This window comes from Chelonoidis abingdonii, chromosome 4 (genome assembly GCF_003597395.2).
Source record: "Chelonoidis abingdonii isolate Lonesome George chromosome 4, CheloAbing_2.0, whole genome shotgun sequence".
Classification (NCBI taxonomy): domain Eukaryota; kingdom Metazoa; phylum Chordata; order Testudines; family Testudinidae; genus Chelonoidis; species Chelonoidis abingdonii.
Window position 1 is genome coordinate 71,159,612 of NC_133772.1, and position 18,542 is coordinate 71,178,153.

Genomic DNA, 18,542 nt, shown 5'->3' on the forward strand with positions numbered 1-18,542 from the left:
AAAAAAAAAAAAAAAAAAAAGTGCCTAAGGCGCGGGGCCCGATTCCATGGAATCGGCCTAAAGCCGGCTCTGGTTACCTCTGTGGCTCCCAAAGTCCTCTCTGGCCACGTTAGCAGAGTGCATTGCTTGTGCGCTCCCTGCACATGTTCTGATTATAAACAGAGGGCTTTAGTCTCTCGGACTCTGTTTGACACTGTTCACCACGTGCACAAATAAGATCCGTATGTATATATGGGAGGGCTTGGGAGTGTGGCAAATCTGGGGAGTTGTAGGAAAACAAATGGAACCTAAGGAGGAAAAAAAACAATTTAGAAAGATGTTCATTTATTCTGGACTGTTTTGAGATGGATATAATGGAAACCTCTGATGTTGATTCTATTTCAATTGAGATATTATTTTAGGGCCGAATCCAGGTCCCACTGATGTCAATGGGAGCCTTGCAGTTAACTTCCGTGGAACCAGGATACAGTCCTTCAAGTGGTTGACCCACACATTATCTGCAAGTGTGCATGTGCCCAGCACTCTGGAGCCAGAATTATCAGTAGCAGTGCCATTTTTCCCAAGACCATAATTTCTTCTAGAATCTGTATTTCCTGTCCATTTTTCCCTTTGTTCTTTTTGTTTGATTTTGTTCTTTCTAAAATCTAATAAAATGTGAACATTGAAAATGGCTTTTGTCAGCTAATGAGCAACAGTTACTAGAGGGATGGCATGTTGCTGCCTTTATGTCAGCTAACGAGCAGCAGATGGTATAGATTTTGAGCATGGCACATCATTTGAGTTAACAGCCTGACATGACAGGAGCCAAAATTAGGGATGTACCAAATACACAAATTGCAGCTTCTCCTTCATTCCTCTTACAAAAGAGCCATTTCTTTTCTGCCAGGTCTGTGTATGGAGCTCTTTTTCTGTGAACCAACAGTGACACCCAGTGACAAGTCACGCTAATCCAAGCGATGTGTGAGGGGTAGAAGGACTTAGAGGTTTTAGTCAGGAAAAGTGACTGCAGAAATGTCCTTGGGTTCCGTCTGTGTGTGTTAGTGGTTTCAGGTCACAGATGATTCTGTTTGCAAGTAAAAAATGTTTGTTTAATTACCACCACTGCAAATTCAACCTGGGATCTTAAAGTCAAGTTGATTTATGCATTGTTACCAGTAATAAAGGTTCTGCAACTGGAACTTGATTAACTTAAGTTGGATGGATGATGGTGCAGAATAGAGCCCAGACAGTACATGCTTAGCTAAGTGGGCCTCTGCAAGTAGTAAACAATGTTGTCATAAACACACTTGGAAACAGAGTAAGAGGTGAGTATGAAGATGCCTTTTGAGAGTCACTTTTCTTATCATTAGCACACTTCAAGTATGAATTCATTTAAACTGATGTGGGGAATAAAGCACCCTGGTTTTCACATTCCATGTTAGTTGTTGTTTTATACATTTTTCTATAATTTCTCTATAGGTTAATTCAGTAATTCCATATAATCTGTATACGCACACTTAGCATTTATACACTAGTTTGGTCTCATTTGCGGAGAGGAAAGCAGCTGCACAGGCCCCTGAGAATACCCCCTAGGAAGTATGGATTCCCCCTATAAAAAACCCTCCATAGGTGGGCAGAAGAGTTGGCTGGGGCCCTGGGAATTTCCCCAACAGCACCAGAACGGGCTGGGCAAGCTGCCCTTGCCTCTGTCTCTGCACCGATACCTGGATGGATTGGGGCGGCCTTTGGGCATGTGTTTGATATCTCCCTATGCAGGTGTACATCTGGAGTTACTGTGCTGAAGTAGGTGGACTTCCGTGAGATGAGAATCAGGACACAAGTCCGCTATGCTATTGGACAGCAAGCAGGAGTCAGCCAGAGTTGAATGCTGTCTGTTTTCTGCACTCTCCATTAACATAAAACACAGAATAAAATTATCCCAAGGCAAGAATCTGAATAAACAGCTACTCTCACCCTCGCTACAAAATCTTTTTTCCCCTTTTCCACCTGTGCTAGAGACAGTTTGGAATTGGTTAGAGGTAGCACGAGCCTTTGTCCTTTTCTTCCTCTAAACTTCTTGTAAGAGCAGTCAGACCCATGCCTTTCTTGTCTGCTGAGGATAAATATCCAGTTTGTCAACTGGCCATGTGAATAATAAAAATAAAATGGGCCTTGTAGAGAAAGCAAATACTGGAATCTCTCTAAGCTGTTTAATGACTGCGCGTTACCATGATACAATTATTATGGCTGAAGTTATTTTGCTTGGATTTAGCCATTCCGCAGAGTCAGAGGCTAATGAATGGCTTTTATGTACAGGAACAAAGGGCACGGAATAGCTCAGGCTGCTATCTTTTAAATACTAAGCTTTAGGATAGACATGCAGAGCTCGGTGCACTGGAAGAATGAGATGCAGCATTTCACTAATAAGAAATGTTTGCCCAATTCAGTGGTAACATCAGTAAGCCCCAAGGATGGTTTAAACCAGATGAGATCTTCCTAAAATACAGCTGCAGTCCAAGAACTCCAATCAGACTAATCCTACCCATCTGTAAAGATTACTGACTGCACTGTTTAATATATCAATGGTAAAAATTTATGCTTCTTGGGACATCAGTTAGCTTTTGCTACTTAACATCAGTCTCTTCTTTATGTAATGTACATATGTAAATTATAATATACACACAGCCTGCTGTGATTAAGATGGAGCCTTGCATACTTGGAACCATTATCTGGGCTGCCTTGCCTTATCTAAAGATGAGGGCAGCTACAGCCTGCTCCATTCTGATGCAAACTAGCTGCAGGCGTGGCACTCTTGGCAGGTTGCCAGCTCTGTTTTCACTTAGGTTAGATTAGGACTCTCACTTTCTAGTTGTTAAACCAGTGCAATGTAACTCTATAACTATACCTAGATTTTCTTCTGGGTACCAGCGCTTGGGAGTCCTACTTCCAAATGCATATGGTGATCTGATTCACTTCAGCCCACTTGGTGCAAGGAATGTACTGACTGGAGCTGCCTTCCTCTGGATGTTGTATAAACATTAGTCTCAGGAACAGACGTGCATTTTTCCTTCACAGAGTTATAGAATTGTTTGGTGGTCATGAATTGAGTAGTGTCTCTGATTACCCTCCACTGGATGGAATCAGCACTGCTCACCTGTCATAAACATACAGGTGAAAGAGTGCCAAAGTGACTTGGCCTAAATCACTTTTAAAAATGAGGCATAAGCTTCTAAACTATTTAGACACGTTTGAAAATTTCACCCTATACTGCTAACAGCTTAAGAAAATTCTCCCTTAACTTAAAAGTAATAGGGCCTTTGCTTTTGGGAAAGGAGGAGGCAGCTTTCTGGTCTATCCTCGCTATCACAGACGTTCTGGGTATTCATCGCATGCAACATAACAACAACAGTGGAGTCTTAGGTGGCCATGGACTTGTTTCATTGCTGAGTTCTGACACTGAAGAGAGCACTGAAGAGGACATATCCATTGCCCCAAGGAGCTTACAGTCTGAAAAGACAAGACAACAGATTAGCTACATATTTCTGAACAACCTAGAAATGAAATCTTAACAGACTGCAGGATTTAAAGCAAGTGCATTCCTACCACTACAGATGAATGTTGACAGGTTACTTGGAATAGATATGATCTGAGGAGTGGGAGAACACGATGTACTGAGGGAGAATGTGGTAGGTACAAAGGACAGGTAAAAGACATGCAGATGAACACAGAAGAAGGGTATCATGGACTAGGCCCGAGTATAGATGGATTGAAAGGAGGAGGAGATAACTAGCTTTTAGTGTATGGAACATACTAGTCCCACTGAAACTAGTGTGTTCTGATTTGGGAATGAATCTATTTTAGAAAACACAATTGCAGTTTAACATAGTTTCTACCCCAAACTACAACCCACCCTGGGTCTTTCCTAAGATCTGCAAATCTGGCACAAGTTTCTAATAAAACCTGTAACTAGGTGAACTTTTTATTGATTTTTTTAAAAAAAATTTTTTAATAATTTATTTGCACATAAAGGTAGAAGGAGGCAGTCAAGCAGAGATGCAAGAATTAGGGCATAGATTAGTGTGTTGAAGCACTCAAACCTTGAGGGTCCATGCTAGCAAAAATTAATATAGATACAGTCATAATGGATGATGTTTTAGTGGCCCAGGCTGAGTGTGCGTAGCCAAATATTAGGTTTTTTAAAGGTTTATAAGACCAAACAAGACAGCTTTTGATTTTCAGCTGTGTTGACTTTTCTCGTAGAGCTGGAATGTGTAGCCGAAAGCGACGAGTTGCTCTAAAGGATTTAGACCATGGAAGTGATGATAGCACATGTAAGATGATGGACATAGAAGAGATTAGCAACTTTTGCTCATTACATTGATGACATCTAGTTCCACCCTCACTGCTTCCTCTTGCCCATCTGTTGTTCTAGGATTCCTGTGGACCTAGGAAGCGTTACGGCAAAAAGCTTGAAATGGCAAGTACCATTCCAGATGTGCCCTCATGTTCCCAGAACCTTTTGAGAGTGGTTTGTGCACTTCTTAAATTGAAGGGAACCTGGGGCTGTTCTGTATATTGGAAAGGGGAACACAAGTGCTGCTGAAGCCTTGTCTGCAAGTCATCAATCTGTCATACTGCCGCTGTTTAGCTTATAGCACTTCATTCAGAGCACAGACTTCAGATCTGTAAGAATGTTTAGAAATGGAGTCCTTGTTAACAGCACAATAAATCTTTTGGCTCTAGTCTGTTTGGGCTGTCGAGAAGGCCGGATTTCTCCCTGCACTTTACAGTCCAGGGTCTGTGTGCAGCTCTGCCTCCTTGTCCTGTGTTCAACAGGAATCAACCTAACCTTTTAAAAGCGAATCGACATATTAACTTTAAAAAGTTCAAGCAGTTGATCAGGGATCTGAGCATGAAGTTCCATCAAGTGCCTGTGATGAAACAAAAGGGCTTGTATCAGAGGAGACCCGCGAGGGAACAAAGAAGCATACACTATCCCCGGACTACAGGAGAAACCAAGGGCTCCTGTTCAAGTCTGTGGCAAAAACCCCATGGATTTCAAAAGGAGCAGGAGCAGGCTAGTGGAGCCTAGTGACCTTGTTTGTACTGCACTCTGAAAAAGGAGTGAGAGGGAGTGCTTCTGGAAAATGAAAACCAAATTGCTTGGGGAAGACGTGTTATTGGAGCAAGTATTATTTTGGGGGCCCGGCTCAGCGGATCCGTTTCTTCAGGCCATAATGCTCTGTGATTAATCCATTCAGGGACTTGGATCTGTGTTATATTTTTCCTAGGAGAAATCTGTGGCTTGTCATTTGAAAGAATAGACCATAAAAGGATCCAATGATTTGGGGCGAGGGAGTCATGTAAGATGAATGCTTTAAATATGGAAAGTGCAGGGAGCTCAGGCAGATTTATTACCCTCTCCTCTTGTCCCATGAGAAGTGGCATTAGCTAGATCCCAGTTGGAGAGATGACTTTTAAAGCAGACGTTCCCTCCTTTTGGAATCACTTTCGAGGTTTAAACACCTTTATCTGGGAGAGTCATGTGGTTCTGTCTAGCTATCAGCTAGATATGATAGAGACAGACCATTACATTCTGTCTCTATTCCTTCCTGTTCCATGCTTCCAGCAGATCAGTCTGTGTTTAATGATACGGTAGTATTTCTTTAGAATGGTACCTTCTGTCTGATGCTTTCAGAGCACTTTACAAACATTAAGGAATTTACCCTTGCAGTGCTCTTGTGAGGTAGGTTAATATCCTCATTTTACATATGAGCAAACTGAGACCTCCGGCGGGTGAAGAGACTGGCCAAATGTCAGAGTAAGTCTGTGCCAGAGCCAAAAGTAGCACTCAGCTCTCCTATCAACTAGCCCGGTGCCTCAGCACACGACCAGAGATGTTACCACCATTTCGTGGTGTTAGCCTTATATCTCATTCCTAGGAGATGCTTGTTGTTTGAGTTGCTCCACTTAAAATCAGAGAGCCTCAAAATGGCCCTTTTAGCCCAGCCTGAGTTTGCATCTTTTATTGCAGCTGTTAACTAGCCTCTCTAAGGCTTTGGTAGTATCAGCTGCCTAGCTGAGGTGGCCGAGGTAGGAGCCTAAGTGTTCAGTGGAACTATACGAGAAATTGAGCTGGAAAGGGAGAATCACGGTGACTCGTAGCAAAAGGTTAAATTCTGCCTTGTAGTAGATGTCATCTGGCTAGCACAGCCTCTAGAGACTAAAATTTTAGTATGGCTCTTTTAACTGACTTCTTAGGCAGTGTCCTGTTTCCAAGTGCCAAGCATCAGAATTCTTAAACAAAAGTGAGCATTATTCAATGATTGGAATAGTGTTCATATCAGTTTGGAGGGTGCTCTAGCCAGGTGTTGATTTTTGTCACTTGCTCCCGGTCCTTGAGCTCTCTGAATATTGAACAAGAATGGACTCTTAGCCTCATTTGCGCTAACACCCAAACTCTCAAAGCATTTATGACTATTCTAAAATGAGATGACTGTGCTGAGGGTTTCATTTAATTTGAATTTCAGCTATAACTAGGAGTGTTTCAGTAAGGAACAGTATTATAGTAACTTGAATTTATATAGTCTTTTGGGAAAGTAATTGAAGGCACTTTATAAACGCATATTATTTAACCTTCCCAATGCCCTTATGAGGTAAGTTAACATTGCCATTTTAGAGACTGAAACTGAGGTAGAGTTGTCCAAGATCAGATTGAGTCAGGAGAGAAGTATAGAATAGAAACCAAGAGTTCTGCTTTCCCCTGCGATAATCAGTAGGCAAAAACAGGGTGGTGAACTGTATTAACTAATGCACCATGCTCTGAACAGAATCCCATTACACTAGTGTAAATCCAGAGAGACTCCTTTGTCTTCAGTGAAGTTACCATCCCTTCAGCACAAGTACAAAACTGTCTTCCCCTTTCCTCTTTCAAAGGAAACTATTGTGGCAGTATTAATGGGCTGTGAGTCTCTCTTTTTTACTCTTTTTTTTAAATTATTTCCCTTTTACATCTGTGTGCTGTAGGTGAGTGGGGTGTCTGGTTAGGGGCAGATGCTGATTTATTCCCACCAGTGTAACTTTACTATTGATTCCCTTAATTACTCCCGAGTCCCTAGAAAAAATACACAGCCTAAAATAGATTTCTATTTCAGACACATTTTCTATTGTGTTCCTCTAGTTATAATTGCTTAAAGACGTGTGTGTATCTACCCAGTTTGAATGGTTTAGACAGGGATCAAGGGGGAGGAGAAAAAAGCAGATAACCCAGGGAGCTTTCTGAAGGACACTAGGCTGGTCACCAAAAGGTTGCTCACATGCTGGTAAATGGCCCTGTTTTTGACAATAGTGAAATGAAGTTTGGATAATCACATTTGTACTATGCACGACTATACAGTGTAAATTACTTTGCGTATGAACTTAGTGCTGAGGAATGGTGCCAGGCTGACAGCCTTATTTCCCAGAGCGGCCCTGCCTTCATGGGACCACCTTTAAGGCCAAGGATGATGCATTCCCACACCCATACAATGTGCTGTGACTGCTGGCGGTGGTGGTGGGAGTTTGTGGTGGTGGTGGTGGCTGGTTGTCCACTGAGCAATGGACTGAAACTGCCAAACTCACTTGTATAGGGCCCACTAGTTAACTAGCGGGATGCAACTTTCTGTCACAGCTGAGCTGGTTTGGATTTTGAAGCAGCAATTTAGAGGTGGACTGGCAGAGAGGTGGTTAAGAAAATATCTGTGGTGGTGAAGTGATGCAGCATCTGCACAGGATACAGAATCAGTTTAGAGAGTTGCTGCTGTTGTATGGAAGGTACCAAGATTTGATTAGTCAAATACATCATCATTATTGTAGGACTGAGACCTGTGATTGTGAATCAGCATATCGCTACTTTGCATGATTGCTACCTGGGGAGGTTCTGGGGTAACAGTTTGAGTGGAAAGATGCTGATATTGAAATATGTGTCATTCACTTTCAGCTGCGAATAGCCTCAAAATGTCTGCTGCTTACGTGGCTACATTGTTAGCCATGTTTCCCTGGCCCCCATCTGAAAATGATTGTGGAGTTAGAGAGCGTTTTTTTAAATAATTTCCTTAATTAAAAATAGGAAATCTGCTTGTTCTGTGTCACATACCATCATAGATGTAAAATGCTGGTGACATGGTTCAGGAATTAAGCTCAGTCAGCAAGTTTTCTCTTTTAAGGTTTGGATTTTGAAGCAGCAATTTAGAGGTGAGCTGGCAGAGAGGTGGTTAAGAAAATATCAGTGGCGGTGCTCAGCACAAGAAGAAAAAACACCAATTGTAATAAATAGGTTTGAAAACAAGCCCTGCAGATTGGGACTGTTCTAGCCTAATGGCCACTAAACAGGTGGCTCTGGGTTCTCAGAAGCTCTTTTTTTATGACTTCCCAGGAGTGTGCTGTTGACCAATATTTGGATTCCCTCTGCGAGGCTGCTTTGACCTTTTGGACCCAGGCCTTGTTTGTCAGTTCTCTCTCTATATATCGTGCTTGCTGGTAGTTAGGTATCACGTTTGATCTCTTGGATGATCAGTTGCAACAATACACACACTTAATTATGAAGTTCAAAAGCATCGGTGCCTCCAATAATGAGGATCCATTGCAAGGCTGTCCATTTCCAATCATGTTTTGGGACCCTCTGATCGGGGGGGCTTGATAATTTTGTTAATCCAACCATGTATAATTATGCTTGTACGTTATATGTGCCACGTCTCTGTTTGGTTCCACCCTGTAGAGAATTGTTCTTCTCTGCTGAAAAATCATAAAACAGATTAAACTTTTTTAAAAGGGAATGTATTATCTTCTGAGATTCTCTATTGGTGCCCTACAGCTAGTAATATTACTTTCTTTTAATCAATGCTGCAGAGTGATGCCTGCAAGCTGTCATTTCTGTGTTGGAATATAAACCCAATTCTATGGAAATAGCTATAAAAGCTATAAAGTGGCTTTGCTTTTTGGCGGTAATTGACCTCTGTGCAGAAGGGCAACATAAAGCTGCCAAAATAGGACTCAACTGGGACGTAACTTGAGCATAGGCTTTGTGCTAGCTGTCTGCACAGGGTGAATTTCACCCTTCATTAGTGAATCAGCTTGGGGTTTCCTTTTAGAGACCAACTTTCGCTGTGGTGAAGCGCTCTTCCCAAACCAACAAAAAAGTAACTGATAGATTTTGAGACCTGTGGTCCTTTTTGGTAACAGGGGATATGCTCTTAGTGGTTAATGGTGGCCAAAAGGGGATCTGAAATGCATGTTTCAGTGGTGAAAGGATGCACTTGTTCTGTTCTTCTTAGTGTCCATGGTGCTGCAGCTCTGGCAGTTCTCATTTTACTCTATGTGCATATTCTTTTTCAGCTGATGTGTGTATAAATTAATGTAATTTACTGCTCTTGGGTCATATCTGCCATGACACAATATCAAAGGGGGTCTGGACAAGGGGAAATCCCTCCAATTTCAAGCAAAGGCACATAAATGTGCCAGACAACTATTGGTTGGTTGAATTCCAGCCCATTGCTTTGCTTTGTACTTGATGTAATTATGTAAAAGCAGTCATGCTATTTCTTCTGGAGTACAAATTTAAATCCCTCTGCTTTGGGTGATCTGTGTCAAGAGGGGAAAACTAAAAATAAGTAAGGATCTCTGTACGTCCTGTGTAACATAGAATATCAGTATGCTGCCTCTTGTAACTCATCAGCCAGATTTTTATTGTCTTCTGGATTTGGTGCTAGTAAGTAGGGGCTGAATTGACAGGGCTGTAGACTGAAGTCCCCCATTTATCCAGACAGCAGGTGCAGCATAGGCAACAGCAATTGAAGTTTCCCCATGTTGACCTACCTAGCATATTTGTGTCCTGACTTTAAAGAAACAATTCTAAGATATGAGGATATTTCAGTCTCCAGGGGCCATCTACTCTTAGCCCTCGCCACTGAAAATGATGTCTGAAGTAGTGGTTTATGTGATGTGGACTCTTGTTCACTAACAAGTGGACTGAAACCAGCAAACTCCGTAATGCCATATTTAATCATTAGATTATAGCAGTTTCCTCTCACCACCAGCATGGGCTAGGTTTAAACCTGCAACCTGAAAGTAAAAACTCTCTGAATCCCACCTGCTCATTAGACCTTGGCTATTTGAGATTCTAGAAATCTGGGAAAGGCCTTTTTAAAACTTAGACCCCTCACATTCTGCAGCTGAAGCGTAAAATGCTCAGTGAAGTATGGACTTGTCTCAGAGCATAAGGCTATTAAGATATGTAGCTCTAATGCAATATGGAAAGAGTTCTGAGGACATAAAATATGTTTCAATTGAGGTTTTTCTGCTACCAAAGTTAGTGTGTTTAAGCATGGCAGTAACTCCAGGATAATTTATCTCCTATTTTCTTCAAAGCAATGACCTATTGTTTCTGAATGGACCTTGGATTCTGTTCAGGAAAAAATGGTAGTTGGTGAATATCTGAAGTGATGCATCTTAACTTATACTTTATAATCCTAATTGAGAACTACTAATACTGTAAAGAGAATGTGCAGGACAGGGACAGCATGGCTTGGTTTTGAAGGATACTAAATCAAGTAATAGTTGCTGTTACTGCTCTTAAAACAGTTTATGTAATAATATCTGCTGAGAGACATCAGGGAAGATTTCATTGCAGCTATGTCGACTTTGTCTCTGCAAGAGAGAATCTCCTCCGAATTGATGCCAAAGTCCTGGCTTCTTTGCTCCCTCACCTTTCTGAGTTATTTCCTTTCCTTTTTCCTCCCCCACTGTTGCACTCTTTGTGCCTCCTTTGCTGTCTTCTCATAACACTTCCTCACCATCTTCCAGTTAAATTTTGCCAGTCTGTGAGGCACAGATTCGTTTTGGGCATAAAGGCATTGCCTGTCGCCATCACACTCTGATCTCCAGTTCAGGGAGTCCTCATAAAATCCATGTGCTGCAAATGCATAGCTATCAACACATGATGGTAGGGTTAGAACGGGGGACATTCTACTCCAAGAAAACAGGCCATTACCATCTGGGCCAAAGGAGAATCTACATTAGCTATACAATTGAAGTCTTCTCTCTCAGAAGCTAGTGACTAGAGGACAATATGTGTTCTGTTATAATTACACACACTTGAGCAGCTCTGATTGCATACAGGTATATGCTAGTGAGTGAATGAACTGGCTGTGACTTATAAGAAACCTTTCAAAGAGGGCAGAATTCACTAATACAGCATCAAGGGAAATGCTAGCCAAATGCCAATGTGAAAAATTAAAGGGAAGGGATAAAGGAATTTGAGCAAACATGTTAAATCTTCTTGCAGGACCTCTTGGAGGCAGTTTTGGGAGAATGGTTTGTTCTTTGGTGGTGTTAACCACAGGTGGGAAACTTAGCTTAGAAGTGGTCTGTGCCCTAACAAGTGTCCTCCTCGTTGACCATGGAAAGAGATTTCTTCCCCTGGCTTTTTGATTGTACATTGATTGTATGCATACCCATTGATTGCAATCTTCTTCCTTGGAAGTATTTCCGTTTCCGAGTGTATCTATAATCTGTACAGCTCTTTGAAATCTTTGGAAAGGCAGGACAAGATAGAAATATGAAATGTTTGGACCTGACTAGAATACGGTAGAAGCAAAGCTACTCAACTGCGCCATAAACGGTGTCATGCTAACAGTTAAATGGGACTTGTCTTGAGCTCAGGTGGTAGAAGCTGAGGCTTTTTGAGCCCATGGCTCATAGTTATGTTTTTTGCTCTTGCCATCATGATGTGAGTGGCCATGTTATGCAGCACACAGACCTCTGCCACTGCGCTAATGGAGTAACTGATAGAGTGACAACCTACTACTGCTACGTAGACCAGAACTGTAGTGGGACTATCACAGATTCTCTGTGTGGACATATACTTTGCCAGTGGGTTTCACAGATATTTTCTGATAGCAGAGGGATGATGAGACTCAGAAATTTTGGGTTATGTTCCAGGCTGTGGAGGGGATCATGCTCTAACAGTCCGCCCCTTCTAAGCGTGGCCCGTTTCGCTCCATCCCTTCTAACCCTGTCCCTAGTCTTACCCCACTGGACTGTCTACCCCAATCTCCCACTTCTGCCCCCAGTCTCTTTGCCTAGCTAGCCCTCATTCCCCACTTCCTGCTCCTCATCTGATTGTTCTCTCCCTGACCCTGGGCTGTAGCACCCCTTTCCCTTGTTTCTCTGTCCCCATCCCCACAGAATTTCAGCCCTAAGCTCTCTCCCCAGGCTCCTTGTCCAGTATTGCTGTCCTTCTCACATCGCAGTTCCTTGTACCACTCCTTGCCCAGCCAGTCCCGGTCTCCTCCCACACCCTGACTACCAATTTCCCTCCCCTCCCTCCTCCTGCCAGCCTCCAGTCCCAGACTTCCTTCCTCACAACTCTCTGGCTCTTGTCTCTTCTGCAGTTGAATCGGGCATCTGCCTCCTTCACGTTCCCTAAGCCCAGTATGCAGTTCGTCCTGGGCACCTGAGAGACAGGTTCACTGCTCTCCTTTCAGGTCTGTGGACCCAGCATGATCCTCAGCAGTCCAGTGTTCCATATGCCAGAGGGTCCAGGCCAGAGTCTGCTCCATGCAGAGGGAATCTTTGGGATTTTTAGCTGCAGAACTCTAATAGGTCTCCACAGTTTGAAATGCTCGGTAATTTTTTTCCCAAAGCCTTATAACTTGGCTACATTTGATCAGATTTTCACAAGGACAGCAAAGAAACATATCCAAAGGTCCTCCATCCCCTACCAAATTTCATGTCCCTGTTCTAGAGCTTTTCTAAGAGAAGTTGCTAGAATTTTTTAACATGAGCAGAAGAACGTATTTTTCCTTAGGCTTGTTCTCAGAAACAGCTGAACTGTTTTGGCTGAAAACAACAACAAAAAATTAGCCTGAGACAGACACACCCTGTATGGAAAACTTTGTCCTTTTTAAATGATTTAATCTTGACAAAATTATAAGAACTGAAAGCAAGGTCTTGTAATGGGAAGTGTCTGGTTAGCCCTGTGTTTAGATCCTTCTGATATGAAGATGTTTTAATTGTTTCCTTAATTCTGGCTTTCTTTGTGTTTCTTGTCTTGCAGCAAAAGCCAAATCCAAATGTGGCTCCACGTTCTTCCCCTGTGCTAGCGGGATCCACTGTATCATCGGCCGCTTCCGGTGCAACGGCTTTGAGGACTGTCCAGATGGCAGTGATGAAGAAAACTGTAGTAAGTGCCAAGTCTACCTGCTCATGGAGAAACGTCAGTATTGATTTGTTGAAACAAACAAGGACAAGAAGGAAACATTCAGTTCTTTAACCCTAATTTAGATGCACACTCCCTGTTTACTCCCTAAATCATCTTGTGGGTTGTTTGCTTTATAACTGCAGGGCCTCTTGGTAGCAAAAGGAGATTTATAGTGTTAATAACTGTCAGAAACCTATCTCGTCAGAAAGTGTAAACTCTACTCTTCAGAGCATTTTGCACCAAAAATTTTAAAATTCTGCACACAATATTCTAAAATTCTGCAAATTTTATTTGTTAAATTAATGTGGAGGCTCCAGCATGGCATTGGGGAGCACTGGCTACTGGCTGCACAAAGGTGGGAGATCACTATGGAGCTCCCTCCCTGGGATGTAGACCCAGTGGTGAGGCTGCACCCAACCCCGACACAGCGCAAGGGCTGGGCCTGCCTCAGAAACACCCCAGGGTCCCGTCCCTCTTTGTGGGTAGGCAAGCTTAGCAAGGCAGGATCCAAGTGTGGCATGGTTTCATGGGGTATCCCGGTGTAGGTTGACACGGTTGTGTGTGGGACAAGCTGGGTACAGGCGGCCCAGTGGGGGATCTGGCTGTGAGGGGGATCTGGATGCACAGGGGCTGGTTGGGAGTTTTGGATGCAATGGTAATGGGACTCTGCAGGGGGGTCCAGGTGAAAGTGGTGGGGCTCAGCGGCAGGGAGGGGGGGTCTGGGTCAAAGGTCCTGCACAGAATGTCTTTATATTCTTAGTAAAGCATTATTGTTTGCAGTTGATCCACGTTAAACACTGAAACATAACCAGCCACTCTTGGCACCCTCCAAACAATCACTACTGAGCTATGTCTTTTTTTTATAAACCAACCCATGTCAGCCTGCTACTATTTTCCAAGGGTGTGCTCACCTGTTTTATCCCTGGTGCCCTTGCTAAACTTGACAGTTCTGTTATAATCGGGCAGCGGATGGTGGAGTAGGGCTCCGCATTAATGTTTATCGAGCTTTAACTTTCTTTACAGATGAGAGTTTCACTAAATAAAAAAGAGTGGATCATAGTAAGAAATTGCTCCCTGTATCTCTCTCACCGGGTGACTTCCGTGATCTGGGCATTGCTTATCTTCTCTCATTCCTCCCTTTGTCATCTTTTGTCTCCTCTCCTGCTCTGCTGGTCCCTGGATTTACACACCTGCTGACTTCATAGCCCTGCAGAGCCAATATGGCTGCGGGAGAGGTCGTCTACCTCGTGCATCATCAACAGAATTGTCAGCTGTGTTCTGATGGCTGACTCTTTATTACTGATGGGGACGGAAGGACAAAGAGCCTGGCTGGACATTCAGATCCTGGAAGCTAGCTGTTAGAAAAACAATATACCGTATATACTCATTCATTAGCCCATTCATTTATAAGCTGACCCCCCCCAAGATGGATAAGTAAAAATAGCAAAAACTGAATGACCCTTTCATAAGCCGACCCTATATTTCAGGGGTTAGAAAACTTTGGCTCCCAGCCCATTGGGGTAAGCCGCTGGCAGGTTGGGACGTTTTGTTTACCTGGAGCGTTCTCAGGCACGGAAACCCTCAGCTCTCAGTAGCTGCAGTTTGCCATTCCCAGTCAATGGGAGCTGCGGGAAGTGGGGCGCCACTTCCCGCAGCCCCCATTGGCTGGGAACAGCGAACCGCGGCCACAGGGAGCCAAGGGTCTCCATGTCTACAGACGCTCCAGGTAAACGAAACAACAATGTATTAGATATTCAATTCAATGATTCCATAGAGTTTAAAATAATCAAATTTTGGTGTAGACCTATTTATAAGCCGACCCCCACTCTTTAATGTGTCATTTTTTTACCAAAAATATTTGGCTTATGAACGAGTATATATGGTAGTTATTTTATTAGAAAGAGTGAAATCCACCCTTGTATGGAGAACCAGCATAAAGCGTACATGTCACTTAAGTGTGACTTAAAAGCTTGAAATGTGGGTTCTATACACATGGGTTAATTTTTCCCAAATTGAGCAAGCTTCCTATGAAAGTGACAGGAAAATAACCTGAGCCTTTCTCCCCATCAGTGGTTTTCAGGGAAGTCACAGCAGAAAGTTAGTTTTAATACATTTTGACTTGTGTTAAAACCTTTGCATGTGCTGAATTAGACCCTTTTGTATCAGTAACTACAGCAAGGATATAGCATAGCAGAAAGGAAAGGTTATGTTCGACCAGGCAGCTCTGCTGCCAGTAACTGGAATTGGTAAATACGCTGATGAGCTCTGGGTCTGCAGATGACAGCTTTCAGCAAGCACTTGCTCACTCTTAACAGAGCAGGCTGGATTTTTTTCTCTTAATGACATTTAAAGGTCAGGAGGAGGACAACAGACTGCAGCTTTCTCACATAACAAAAGGAGCAATTTTTACAGTGATAGATCACTGTCCACTGCATGGGGAGACATTCCCTTTTCATCTCTGTGCTCCCCCCACACTGAGGTGTCTCTATGGTAGCACCAACATCTCTGACCTTTCTTTAAGATGCCATCTGTTGATGGCCTGTAGTGACTGTTTTGGGCCCTGAGAGAATGTGGTGGGGAAATGGCACACCTAGAGAGAGAATGAAGTTAGGGAAAGAGGATTAAAGTCAAGAGAAATGATGTGTGGTCTTTGGATTATTTTTGAACAGATGGGACTAGAAGGAGCTTTGGACCAAGGTGCCTTGAATAATAAATCCTTTGAGGTGGTGGAATTAAAAGTTACAGATTGCAGGTTTTTAAAATACATCCGCTCAACACATATGTAATTGGTTATGAATTACATAATTTCCTGTGTGCTCGCAATATATATCTGAGTGTGCCTTACAATGATCATAGCGCTCCTTTGATCTTCTACCCTTCCCCAGATGTTGTTAAAGATAATACCTTCAATATGCTTAAACTACGCCTCTACCTTCTGCTCAATTTCTCTAGGAGCAATGGTGCTGTAGGCCCTGGTGTCCACTATGAAAGCCACATGCCATGCATTTAGCTTAAAGGCAATGCAGAGTTGGCATTTTCATTATAAATGAATGTTGTAGGGTTACAGAGTTGTGTATATATATGTAATTTACTCAGATGTGTGTGGTGTTTATCTTATATATGGGGGATTGTATGAACAGAGGTCTTTAAACTGTTTCATTTCAGAGATTGAGAAGATGGACTGTTTGGGAGGCTCTCTTGGTTAGTTTTAAAGGGCTGGGGGGACGGTGGGGGAAGGAAGGTAGGCAGCCTGTTAGTCTTTGAGAACTGTAATCTCCTTGGTAATTGTGGCAGTTCCACACTTGGAAGCAAACAAGGCTTATAAAAAGGCACTGTCAACTTTTTTTTAAAGTTTAACTTTGAATATTGCATTCAGTTTGAATCACCTTGTTTCTAGAAACTGGAGGGAGTTCAGAAAAGAGCAACAAAAGTGCTTAAGAGGCTGTAGAGATTGACATATGAGGAGATAGTAAAATTGCTAAATAATGTCTAGCTTGGCTAAGCAATGAGTAAGGAGGAAGGTATGGTTACATATGCTGTATATGAAGGGTGCAAACACCCTTCAGGGAGAGAGATTATTTAGTGCAATACTCAGGGTATAGCTAGGAGTAAAAAGATGAAATTAAGAAAGTGGAAACTTTGGCAGATTTCCTTGGTATTTATCCTGACAGTGAGATGTATTAGACTGTGGAATAGTCTCCCACGGGAAGTGGTGCAAATCTTACAGCTTGAAACTTTTCAAATGAGACTGGACAGAACACTAAATGTGCTGTAACTAACAATGCTAGGTTAGAAGGGGAAAGCTGATGATGAAATTTTTCTGCTTCTGTGAATCTACTTAAATTTATAAAACCTTTGACTATATACAGCCTTTTTGTTGGGTGTTTGTACAGCACACTGGGGTCTTTGCCTATGACTGGTTCTCCTAAGCACTATCACAATATAAATATTACATATACAAAAACTTAAAAGAACATTATTAAGGTTGAAAAGTCAAACCTTGAAAAGCTAGGAAATGTCAGAATTAAGATTGTCTGTCTGTGCAAACCTAATTCGATCCCCTCATACATATGCTTTATGAGACATGCTCTCTGCTCTCAGTTCCAGGGTTAGACCAACACCTGGCATGGCCCAGAGCAGCTGGGAACTGTAATTGCGTGGAAAGTCCTACTCACCCCCAGTCTAGAGCATGCCTATTCTTGATGGAATCTTTGGGGAATTAAGCTGTGAAACACTGACTAATTGCAGTATTTCAAAGGCTTATAAGTTGGCTATATTTTCACAGAGATGGCAAAAGGCACATCTTTGATGCAAAGGTCACCCCCTGCTAAGTTTCAAGTCCCTGCTGCAAAGCCTGAGGTTCTCGAGCTTTTATAAGAAAAGTTTCACCTGAATTTTTTTAATGTGGGCAAAATATTTCCCCCTAGTCTCGTTTTCGGAAGTGGCTGAACCACTTTGGCTAAAAATTTCCAAAATAAAAATACAGCCTGAGGCATAAGAAACATCTTCTCAAATGGTTAAAGTTGGGCAAAGTTTTAGATGTGCCTGTTTGCTTATAATGGGAAGTGTTGGGCAGCCGTAATAATAGGCTAACATCCCTGTCTAAAACAGGAGCAATGTTTAAACATCTAAGAGTGAGTGATACAGTTTGAAGAGAAGGCCTATGATAGCTGTGGGTGGACTAGCTCGCCGATAATTCTAGTGAATTGAAACTTCCATCTCCCATCATTTAGAAGTACTCAATTTACTTGACTGTCATGTTACTCCCACAGGCTCAGCAAACAGACCAAATGTTGAGTTGTGACCCATCTTTGTAGGAGCCCTTAGGGAGTAGTTCTCTGTCTGGGCAAGAGCTAGTTTCTAATGAAAGATCACGCTTTTGTTTTCACAGCAGCAAATCCCTTGCTGTGCTCTACTGCCCGATTCCACTGTAAGAATGGCCTTTGCATCGATAAAAGCTTTGTATGCGACAGTCAAAATAACTGTCAGGACAACAGTGATGAAGAAAGCTGTGAAAGCCCTCAAGGTAGGTACAGGGTTTTTTGACTGCACTCTGAAAGGTTAAGCAAAGCCTAACTACTGAGGACCAGATTTAGAAGAAAATACGACTCCTGACTTAGCCAGCGTTGTGGATAACAGTTCTGTCTTCCCCATGCAAATAATCTTACTGCAGTGTTTATTGCAACTCTCCAGTTTGTGTGTAGTTCGTTATCTGGGCTTTCAAAAGCTTGCAATAGCACCTTTCATCCGAGGAGCTCAAATAGCTTACAAGGGCTGATCCAGTTCATGTTGAAGTCAGGAGGAGTCTTTCTACAGTGGGAGCTGG

General features: G+C 42.6%; 2 protein-coding genes across 4 annotated transcripts in view; both read left to right on the plus strand.

Moving 5' to 3' along the window:
• The window catches only part of TRIM44 (tripartite motif containing 44), a 547,049-nt gene that overhangs the window by 264,046 nt on the left and 264,461 nt on the right, over nucleotides 1–18,542 (plus strand). The window lies entirely within an intron of this gene.
• LDLRAD3 (low density lipoprotein receptor class A domain containing 3) overlaps nucleotides 1–18,542 on the plus strand; it is a 178,273-nt gene that overhangs the window by 67,376 nt on the left and 92,355 nt on the right. For all 3 annotated transcript variants that reach the window (XM_032805074.2, XM_032805075.2, XM_075065260.1), the window contains exons 3-4: nucleotides 13,073–13,198; nucleotides 18,108–18,242. In XM_032805074.2, coding sequence (XP_032660965.1) covers nucleotides 13,073–13,198; nucleotides 18,108–18,242 — 261 coding nt within the window. The remainder of the gene's footprint in view (nucleotides 1–13,072; nucleotides 13,199–18,107; nucleotides 18,243–18,542) is intronic.